The sequence below is a fragment of the Nyctereutes procyonoides genome, unplaced genomic scaffold (genome assembly GCF_905146905.1).
Source record: "Nyctereutes procyonoides isolate TBG_1078 unplaced genomic scaffold, NYPRO_anot_genome, whole genome shotgun sequence".
NCBI classification, from domain to species: domain Eukaryota; kingdom Metazoa; phylum Chordata; class Mammalia; order Carnivora; family Canidae; genus Nyctereutes; species Nyctereutes procyonoides.
Genome location: NW_026575021.1, coordinates 2,085,861 through 2,097,769, shown reverse-complemented (window position 1 = coordinate 2,097,769; position 11,909 = coordinate 2,085,861). Strand labels below are relative to the sequence as shown.

General features: G+C 32.1%; 1 protein-coding gene across 8 annotated transcripts in view; it reads left to right on the top strand.

The window, feature by feature from the left end:
- The first annotated feature begins 9,727 nt into the window (after window positions 1-9,727).
- The window catches only part of ADGRL3 (adhesion G protein-coupled receptor L3), a 518,213-nt gene continuing 516,031 nt past the window's right edge, over window positions 9,728-11,909 (top strand). For 5 of the 8 annotated variants that reach the window (XM_055340466.1, XM_055340441.1, XM_055340425.1 and 2 more), the window contains exon 1: window positions 9,728-9,884. In XM_055340466.1, the coding sequence (XP_055196441.1) occupies window positions 9,830-9,884 (55 nt within the window). In that variant the 5' untranslated portion in view covers window positions 9,728-9,829. The remainder of the gene's footprint in view (window positions 9,885-11,909) is intronic. The other 3 variants (XM_055340456.1, XM_055340449.1, XM_055340432.1) reach the window with 1 other exon arrangement.

Below are 11,909 nucleotides of genomic sequence, written 5' to 3'. Positions count from 1 at the left end.
ACATCTATAAAGTTAAATAGTACAGTTATAGTTTGTTATCTGGTAGTAATGCATTGCCAAATGTATAAAAGTACCATTGTATCTAAAAGTGTTGTGATTCTCTGGAATCATATTTGATCTCAAATAGCATTATAGCCACTAAGCAGTGTTAGGCAAGTTTGGAATCCTGACAAAAGTGTCATGTCATGAAAATGTGAAGACTGCATTATCTTTGTGTAGTGTCATGTTAGGTACTATCTAAATATTAGTTCATTAATTTAATGATTCATGTAATATCTCGTTTCCAGTTAGTGTATCTATTAACTCAGGCTCTTTATTTCAAACCAGAGATCATTTACACAAATTAAATTCAGAACAAAATGTTGAAGTGTTTAGAAGAAATAGAGGATCATAAAATGTTTTGGAATATATTCACTATAAAGTTTTTAAAAAGATTTTATTTATTTATTCATGTTAGACAGAGAGATTGAGAGAGAGAGGGGCAGAGACGCAGGCAGAGGGAGAAGCAGGCTCCATGCCGGGAGCCGGAGGAGGGACTTGATCCCAGGACTCCAGGACCGTGCCCTGGGCCAAAGGCAGGCGCCAAACCGCTGAGCCACCCAGGGATCCCCTATAACGATTTTTTCATTCTTTAGAGACAGTACCTGCAGTAATTTTTATGTATTTATATAATGTTTAACTTATATATTACAAAGTCATATTTAAATGTAACAAAATGCTTGGATGAAAACTTACCAAATTGAATTCATCCTTTGTGTAGCTTTCAAATTCCTTCTTCTTCTGCCCAAGTAGATTGTGATTATTTTCTGCAGCTCCTCCTTACTCAGTAGACCTGACAAGCCAGATCACTTGCAGTTCTGTAGTCTGCTCTGTCTTTTACAGTCTTCATCTTTGTTCGTACCAACTCTTAGCCCAGAGTGTTCCTCCTTCAGTCACTATAGTGTGAAATCTGACACATTTCAGTCATATCTTCACATTCTAGCATAATTACCATTCTCTTCTTGCAGGTCTTCTAGATCTTCCAAGCTTGATTATTTCCTCTATTTTTTTAAAACTCTCGTCTTTATGATATTTGGATTTATATTTTATTATTTGTATTTCCTGTTATCTCTTCCCCTCCTCTATCCTGCTTCTGCATTGTTCTCTTCCTACTCTTCCTTCTCCTCATCTTTCGACAATGCAAGAATCATGCCATATATATGTTACGTGTATAATATATATATATATCCTATGACCAAAAATAGTTTATATTGTTTGTATTTACTGAAGATCTCTTGGTACACTTTGCCAAAGAAACACATGTGGATAGATTGAATTCAGTATTTCATGAATCTATTAAACAAGATGATTGTGTCTTTCCTCTGAATGTCCAAAGGAATCTAGTACCATTTAAGAAAGTATTTATTACTAAATTATTCAGCTCCTCATTGCCACTTGATAAGTACTTTAAAAAAATTGATGCAAATAATTTATTCACACACTATTGTAAGTATGTAGTTCAATATTCACCTTGCTCCAGTTTTTTTATCAGAAAGTCAATTTTTATATGATTCTAAAAATAAATTCATGCATAAGAATTTTATAGTTTTCAAGTCTCTCTTCTTTTTCCTCAACTCTGAAACTGTGTCTCCTGATCCTTTTCTCCAATGAAAAGGAAGATAATTTTCTCACCACTAGCTAGTATTGATCCCTATATCATTTATCTATAGTATCATAATTTATTGGATACTGTGTACTTGATCCAATGCTAGACAGTAAGAATATAAAGAAGTTGGGGCAGCCCTGGGTGGCTCAGTGGTTTAGCAATGCCTTCAGCCTGGGGTGTGGTCCTGGAGACCTGGGATCAAGTTACCTGTCAGGCTCCCTGGGTGGAGCCTGCTTCTCCCTCTGCCTGTGTCTCTGCCTCTCTCTCTCTCTCTCTCTCTCTCTCTCTCTCTCTCTCTCTGTGACTCTCATGAATAAATAAATAAAATCTTAAAAAAAAAGAAGTTGTTTAATTGCAGTTTGAAGAATGAATGAAGTTATAAGAAAGAGGATGAAGGCTTGAAGATGAGTAAAGACCGCACATTCGAGAGTCTGCAAGTACCCTAGGATGGCTAAGGTACAGGGTCCTCTGTGAAACAAAGAAGGACCAATCAAAAGTTATTGGAATGTATGTGATTCATCTGTATAGCTAGCACTCTTTCCTTTTTTGTGTTTGTAGGTTTTTTTGTTTGTTTTGGTTTTTTAATCTATGTAAAGTTTTTAATTTTTTTAAGTCTAAAAAATTAAAAGTTTTTAAGATTTATTTGTGGGAGGGGAGAGCTAGAAAGAGGAGAGCAAGAGCATGTACAGGAGGAGGGCAGAGGGAGACAACCATACTCCCCGCTGAGCAGGGACCCCAATGTAGGGCTGGATCCTGAGATCTTATCTGAGCCTAAATCAAGAGTCAGATGCTTAACCAACTGAGCCACCCAGGTGCCTCAAAATTTTTTAAGATTTTATTTTAATTACAGTTAGTTTACAGTGTTGTATTAGTTTCAGGTATTCAGTGTAGTTCATTTAACACTTTCATATATTACTCAGTGCCTATCACAATCATTTCATTTCTTAATCTCATCACCTATTTATCCCATCCCCCACCTCCCTAGATAAGTACTTTTTAATTGTAATATAGTAGTATAATGGTTTTTGACTCCATAAATAAAGACAGAAAAGACCCTTAAAATTTATTCGAATGCTTTTGTTTGAAGAGTTAAACTATTAAGACAAAATGTTTAATCTTTAAAAATCAGTTTGATCAAAGGACCAAAGCTAATAGTATACTCACATGCACCTTCTTGGTTAAGAAATAATAGACAAGTCTTTTTACAAACACCAGGAAAACTTTAAGAGAAACAGAATACTAAGAGGTTTCAGAAACCGTCAATTATAACTGACCTTTAAAATACTATATATTTAAAAATATACATATACATGTATATATACACTCACTATAAACTACTGTTTTTTTTTTTTTTTTTTTTTTTTTTTTTTTTTTGCTGCTACCCACTGATGATCACAGCAGACATTTCAATGATTTGTAATTTGGGGAATCCGTCTTATAGTCTGATGTCTTGTTGTGCTGCCCTGCTTCTTTTTTCCTGAGAGTTAACTATTTCATAGAGCTTCCATTCACATCAGAGGAGTCTTCCATGTAGAACTCCTTTTCAAAAGGCACTTTTGGGAAAAAAGGTCACCTGTCATTTCATAGGACATGGACTATGAAGCATTGCTGTATATGTGCTTATGATTATGTAATACTAATATATCATAGAAATCTTATACTCTTAAATTTGAATAATGAGCACTAAAGCCTCTCATCTAAGCATCTATGCATGACTAAGTAGGTGAAATATGTTTTCCAGCCTTATTAAATTAATATTTCTCAAAAACACTTTGCTCTTTTTGGTTACAACGGATGGTTCTTATATGTAAATGTAGTGAGCTGTCTGCACATGAATCAGTTTATCTAGATGCTCTGTAGCAGACAGTTACTTGTTAAGGTAGTGACAGATGATAAAATAAAATAGCTAATCTCCTTTATATTACTTTTCATAAGTTTACATATGTCAGTTTGAGGTCACAAAAAAGATAATTTATGGAGAAGAATTGTGATAAAGATTTGATTTGTTAATGTACTTTTTTTTTTTTAAATGTAATTTCAAATCATTTAAATTTCCAAATTCATTTACTAACTTTGGAAGAATACTGATAACACCCAAGTGATGTTTATAAACACTTATAAAGTCAGGTTGTTTGTTTTGTTTTGTTTTCCTTTGAGTAATAACTATAATTTTTCGTTATGGAATGAAAGGTAAAAATCAATGTTAAATGAGAAACTCCTGTATTGTAATTAGAAATGGGGCCGTAGGACCATAAACCAGTTAATTATTAAAATAGCCATATGTGCCAAACTTGTACAAAAAGTAATCTCTCAAACAGTCCTATATGGTAGAAAGAAGCTAATAGGCAAAATAAAATATGGATTAACTGAAATTTATAAAGTTCATATGGAGTAAGTTTGTAGTTATATATTACTTGGGAAACTGTACAAATATTACAAAAAGGATATAGTATCTTGTATAGATTATTGTGAAGGGAAAAGTATAATAATAAAATGCAATTTTCCTTGGAAAAAGATAGAGAGTGAATTGTCTTACAGAAATGTGATTAAGAGTAACTGAAATGAAGGCAATAATTCCAAGATGAATAACATTCAGATTATAATAGTAATATCAATTTGGAGTATAGAAAGGAAGCAAATATACAATAAAAATGAAAGCTTTCAAGTATGATCTAAGAGGTGTATATAAAAAAACTTGAATTGGAGAAACAAATTATGACACTTGAATTTAAGGTGAGAATTTCCCCAAAGTAAAATCAATGTTGGTTTAAAAGAACTTTGTGCTTCAGAAATAACAAAAGTTCAGACATCTTCAGAGTTGAAGTGTGTTAAATGGGGGTATAAGTTAGTCTGAATCCAACAAATAAGGAATGCCTTTCTGTGTAGTTTATGAGAAAAGGCTTTAGTTATATAAAACATTTGTAGAATATTTTTCCATGTTGTGATTTTTTTCTAACTTTTAATGAAACTGCAGTCAAATCACACACTTTCATAATGATTATAATCTTAAATATTAATGGTGTAAATTAAGACACTTTAATCAACCTCACTTTTTAATTTTGAATATTTGAAGAGATATGAAGTTTGGCAGTTTTGTTTGAGGACATATAAACTCCCAAGTACCTAATCAAGGACTACACTAGAATATATTCTTTCTCAATTTTGGAGAGGGTAACAGGCAAAACTGTTTGCCATATTGTGGTAATCTTTGATAAAAATTAGAAATGCCATCTTTCAAGAATGATTAAAACATTAGTGTGTTGATTCCTTATTGGAAATTAGTGTCATAAGTAATATATTTGATACAAGAGAAACACTGAAAATTATTCTTTATGAAATCTCACATTGTTTTGGTATGCATTGTTCAGCTATAGAATCTCAAGGAGAGCGTGCACACCTCAAACTGTGCTGTTCGTCACCTAACCATATACGTGAGAGGGGTAGAGATTGGGTATCTGATTTATCCCTCAATTTTGAAGAATAAAGAAAACAACAGAAATTAGTAAATTATAGACACACTGACAGGCATGCACAATCCTTGATAGTCTCTGTATCACACAATAATTTATATTATCTCTAAATCTCACAACCAACTTGCAGGGTGAATATTGTTCTTTTATAGTTGAAGAAACAGATGCAGAAAGGTAGGCAAACTTGCCCTAGCACCATAATATCAGGTCAGCATAATTTTTTAAATTGAATTACAGTTGCCTTGCAATGTTACATTAGTTTCATGTGTAAAGTGTATTGATTGGATGAGTCTGTGTTATATGATGCTCACCACAAGTGTAGCCATCTGTCAGCATACAATGCTGTTGTTACAATACCATTGACCATATTCCTGTGCTGTACCTTTTATCCCTGTGACTGAATTCATTTCATCACGAGGCCTGTATCTCCCACTCCCTTTTGCCCATTTTATCCGTTACCACCCCCCATCCCCTCGCTTGTGGCAACCAACAGTTTGTGTCAAGAGTGATTTTAAATCCCTTACATTTACAAAAGAAAATCTGACAGCTTTTCATTTTATTTTCCTAGAACATCTCATGTAACACATACTACATTTTGCACAGCACTGTAATTATTGATGAATATACCTTTTAGCATTTATATTTAACTGCACGTGGTTTTAAAAGGGCTGTCACATTTTAGACTTGTGGCTACCCTCTCCCCACTTGACCCTATAGAATTACAGTGCATGGTACATAGAGAAGGCGAAAGAAATTTTGTTGGAGATGGAAATGTATTTTGATGTTGATTTGTTAAATGCTTTATTCATTAGTACACCTTTTTTTTTTTAAATGAGTAATTTTCCTGTTATATGTTACTTAATGAGTCCCTAATGCCTTTTCTTGGTTTTTCTTCTTTCTGTGTTTTTGAAGAGCTTTGTTTCAGAAATATTTTGAGTGGAAATCCCTTTTAGATGAAACTCATTGTTTTGGTAGTTAATAACATATAAATTAGAAAAAAAATCATCCCAGGAAGTTTTTTGTGTTTTCCTTTTATATTAGTATGCAAACAGTAATGGTAAATCTTTGTATAGGTTATGAATAATCTCTTCTCTCAAATTATGTATTAAAATTTATATTGCTTAATTATTGCAATTTTGTTCAATGTGCCCCCAAATTAGCACATTATTTTGGGGCTCTGGGTGAATGGTAGTCAGGTGGTGATGCTGGATTGTAAGAACATGTTACCCTCTAGTCGAGTAATAGCTTCTGTTCTTCTCAATTCCTTTCCCCACCTCTGTTGACACAATAGTCATGAAAACAAATTCCTATGCTCAGATCCAATGTGAAATATCCTAGTAGATGTGGTTTGGTGTCCTGTTGTGATATCTTAAATCATTATAATAAATAATATGCATTTCTTATCCTTTCTATAAAGTCACTTTCTCTCACTGTTTTCATCAATATGGAAATACATATCATATGAAATAAAGTATTCTGGTTTTTAGGAAAACCAGACTTCACAATAGCAATACTCCTATTTCTACATGGAAATAATCCTCCCTGTCCCTCCAAAAGATACAATGTTAGAATTAGGCTAGTTTTCTTTTTAATTTTTTTTATTTATTTATGATAGTCACAGAGAGAGAAAGAGAGAGAGAGAGAGAGAGAGAGAGAGAGAGAGAGAGAGAGAGAGAGGCGCAGAGACATAGGCAGAGGGAGAAGCAGGCCCCATGCACCGGGAGCCCGATGTGGGACTCGATCCCGGGTCTCCAGGATCGCGCCCTGGGCTAAAGGCAGGCGCCAAACCGCTGCGCCATCCAGGGATCCCAGTTTTCTTTTTAAACATGTCTTTTCTCTTTGTCCCTCTGCTCCTACGTACTGTATCCATGCTGTTCCTCCATTCTTCACAATCTAATAACATATTTAAGAAACACCTAAGTGCCTAAGTTTTTTTTTTTTTTTTGAAACTTGCTACGTTGTTCCCTTTCTTTGCACAATTAATATAACTATCCTCCTATATTTTCTTATTCATTTCTACGATAGAGCAAAGAATATTGGTTTATTTTTTTTTATTTTTTATTTTTTTAGAATATTGGTTTAGAATTAGACATTTAGTTTGAAATTCTTGCTGCATAACATTTCTGATTTTCCTCCTCAGTAAACATGAGATGGTATTATCTACTTTATAGATTTGTATGGAGAATTAAATCAGATAATTGTATAATATACAGGACATTGCTTGGCATATGATAGGTAATAGAATCATGTTTATTCTTCTCTTCTTTATCTTGTGATTTCACTTCCTATGTTCTGTTTTAACCACTACAGTGTGAGTTGTGAAAAAAATTGTTCTACTTAATCTGCATGCTCGGTATCTACTTTGGTTAATATTTAGTGTATATTTTTTCAATTAATGAATAAATAATTCACCTAGTAGCTACCCACAGTTATTTCCAGTGGCAAAGTATTTCTCTATATATTTATATATGTGTTAGTGTATGTCTATATGCCTACACACATCTAACGCCAATTTTTGACCTCTACTCAGTGGAGAAACACAGTAACTGAATGTTGAGAGTAAGGAGACATTGTATACTTGTTGATGTGTCAATCAATTTTAGTGTTCTTCTTTAAATGTCCATTAATTATTACGAGTTTTAATGAAATTATAAATTAACAATTTTTTCAAAATTTAATTTTGGAAAAAGTTATTTATGGCAATTGAGAAGTTGTGAATAATTTCTTGTAAGTCAGAATGTGAATAAGAAAAAAATGAAAATGTTTCACTATTCCTTTTCACATAGTTTTTTTTTATCTCAACCACTTTTTTTCTCATCAATGCTTTTCCTATTTGTAAAAGTGAAAATTATGAGATTGTCTATTTTAAGCTTCATTTTCTTACAGTGTGTCAGTGATATTAATTTTTTTTAATCTGTTGTGTTCAGATTTAGTGTTTTCGGAGCCTGTCTATACAATAATGACTCAATAAATACATTTCAGCTAAATTATTGAATGATCTTGCTTCTTATACATGTTAAAAGGATCAATACGTTAAAATGAAGAATTAATGAGATGTATAATAACCATTAAGACATAACAGTTAAGCGCTAGACACTATTCAGGGCAGTACGTATTTTTCTGTATTTTACAGAATTCAAGATTCCAAATTTTAGCTCATTTAATGACATAAATATCAAATAATATTACTCCATTAGCATAGGGAAATGAGGCACTGAGGGCTTAAATGACTTGTCCAAGGTCATAGTATTGGTAGAGCTAGGAATTGAGGTTGGGTGGCCTTGCTCCAGAATCTGTGTTCTTAATTACCACGCTGTAAATAATAATGCCAGAAATTCACATAAATTTGTGTAATTTTGCCTTATAACTAAGGCAACTATTTAAGAAATTTTTGGAATTTATTTTGTGAGAATGAGGCTTATTAATAATAGTCTTCAGTAAACTATCACTGTTTTGTATAAGCTTTTCCAGACATTTATAATATCTATACTCAAAATATGAAATTGTTTTAAGTTATATCAATCACTAGAAGAGAGAAAGAGAGAGAGTGAGATGGACAAGGAAAGAGAGACAGAGAGAAGGAGAGGAAAAGGAGAACAACCCAGTTTGTACCGATTCATTGTTTTAAAGGTGTTGACTATGAAAGACATCCTCAAAATTTGGGTCATGCTCCTTCAGTATTTTTGCTTCTTAAGATAAATCTGTGTAGTCTTTAAGAGAAGGCAGCAAAATCTGTTCAGTTCAGTAAAATAACTGTCTTACTGCTTAAAGTTTTTTAATGTCTTCCATACATATTTAAAACTTTTAAGCAATATTACTCATCTTAATTGTAAGATCCTGTAGAGTAGTTTGCTTGTTTTATTCAATGTTCTATCCCATGTTCCTAGTTCAGTGCTTTATATTTCACTGGGCACTCAATAAACCTCTTTTGAATGAATTACCTATGTTTGAGCATAATTAATTAGCATAAATTTAGGCTCTTCATCGATCCTCACAAAGATGCTTTGAAAAATAATATAGTTAAAATGGGGAATAATCTTTGAATTGAATTTCAGGCCTGGAATGAAAGTAAGACTCATAACATTTAATTTTTGTTTGTTTGTTTTAAACTTATAGTAATGGTAATGAATGTATTTCTTTCTTTTTACTATACTAATGTTAGTAAAAATTACATTTGTTGAAAATGTTTGGACAAAGTAAGTCCCAAGTCTATTTATACACATTAACAAAGTATAAAAATTAAATACTAATTTGTTATTATACAAATTGATATTCCATATTTATATTAATTTTTCCAGGGTAGCTGAATTATTTATTTCAGTCCATTTGGAGATTGGGAAATAAACCCTATGGTGATGCATGCATAAATTTTATCCTCTAGCGTTACTCATTTTTATATATGATGCCTGTGTAAGTTACAGTGAAGAAGGGAGGGAGGTATACAGGGTATACTAGTCAGCAAATAAATCTTCAAAGAATTAATATGAAAAAACGTGTATTTGGTAACCCATTCTTTTCTCCTTGTTTGCAGGATTCAAATTTGGGATACTGGTGTTTTATTTTTGAGAAATTTTTTGTTTGAGGGATTTTTTTTTTTTTTTTTTTTTTTTTTAATCATCGATCGTGGAGTACAGAAGAGGAACCAGCAAGACACATTTCATTTCACATTGGGAACACTCGCTTTTGAGGCACTCTCACACCCGAGTACACAGCCATGTGGCCATCACAGCTACTAGTCTTCATGATGCTTGTAGCACCAGTCATTCAAGGTAAGGCCTTCAATTAGATTTTTGTGTGAACTTAATGTTGTCTCTATTTGCTCTAGATCCTTTCTTCTAAATCTTTGCTCAGTGATTTAGCAGCTTTTGCCTATGATATATTAATAGAAGTTAAATTTTACAGGCCATGATATGTGCCATGAGCTGCAAGAAATACAACTTTGAATTTGATTTCTGAAAGTAGCTCTTGAAATATATGTATAACCAAATATTTTTGTTATTTTTAATAACTCTTGCATGTTTTATTATTGGCTTTTACCACACATATGGAAAATCATCTAAATTATTAACTATACCATTTATTCTGAATTTTTTGGCTTTCATTTTTTTGTAATTAAAATACTTTTTAATTTAATAAGCATATCTATTTGAAAGACAGAAAAAAACCAAAAATCTGCTTTCCCAAACCAAGTTCCTATTTATTTCTCAGTGTTGGCTACTCTTCAATCTTTAATACACAGAATGCAAGCTAAACGTCTCATTTAAATGAAAATTATTTTTTTCATATACCTTTTAATGAAAAAAATGCCAATTATATGAACATATGGTGAAAGGAAATTTTACTGAAACATGCTAATCAACTCATAAAAAAGCATACTTTGTTCATTTAGACATTTTGGTATTTACAACACAAGTACAATAGTTAAATACTATATCTTTGCAAATTTTATAAAAGATAATTATTTAATAAATAAATTCTGTACAACTTAGTGTAATATTCACTGAATCTTTCTAAAAATTGGCAAAGTCTACATTTATATTCCTTACTGACTCTTTAAAGTTTTCTACTAACTGTCATTGGTTTTGCATTAATATGAAAATGGTATAATGTAGTAACCACCTCATACATTAATAATACTCTAGCAGAGAAAGAGACACAGCTGTATTTGCCACTGCTCAGAGGTCTCAGAATATCGTACTGTAGCAAGTACCTGAAATCAATTTTTAGCCTATATGGCTTACGTTGGTTTTTAATGGACTACAAAAAATATATTGTCATTTTTCAGTGATACAGTTCCATATTTGGCCCATATGCTTGTTTCAACATGAATTACATTCTGCTGTCATTGTAAAAACTGAATAAAGTATCTTCCGTGTCTTTTGATGTTTTCTGCTAAAGCTTCCCTGATTTAATACTTTTTAAACAATATATGGTAGTGCCTTTTTAAAGAAATGAAAGTAAAACTTTAAGCATCTAGTTTTAAGTGATGTATATTTGTAAAAAAAAAAAATTCAAAATGTTTCCTTAATTTATAGAGTGATGGAGCACTCACTTTCACATTCTTAGGCACATATAAAATTTTGTGGTATGAGACAATAAAATAATTACGTCCCTTTAAACAATTTTTTTTCTAATTATCTGTGTATCTAACAATTATTCTAAATAGGTTTTTCACAGTATAAAGATGCCTCACTCATAGAGTTATTTTGAGGATTAAATAAGTAGCATACAAAGAGAATCTAGTACAGTGCATGACAAATATTCAGTGTTTGAACATGTTGATTTTCTTAATCATGCTATCTGCCCCTCTAGTTTGTTTTAATAAATATATAACAACCAGAAATTAGCTAACCATGAGAGCCGTTTGATTTGTTATTAATAATCAAAAAAAAAGAATTGCTTTTTCTGTCTCTACACACATACATACACACAATTCATGCTTAAAAAGTCAATCTAAAATTATGCTTGCTAGGGGAACATAGGTTAAAATTGCAAGAACAGACATTGTAAGAGATTCCCTTTTCAGAGGTGAAATTTCTGGTCTCTAAAAACTAACACCTACTGTGTATTTCAGTTGGCAGAACATGGCAGAGCCATAGATCATGGGACTTATGTTTGGATCGTATTGAACACCACTCCCCCCTTTAAGTAATTCTGAGAAGTATTTAAAAATTCCTAATAAAGCAAATAGAAAATTGGCCTGGCATAAAAAAAAATATATTTTGGGCTAAACTAATCCTTGCTGTTGTATGTGAGCTACTTTATCGTATCTCTACTTTGAACCATGTTATGCT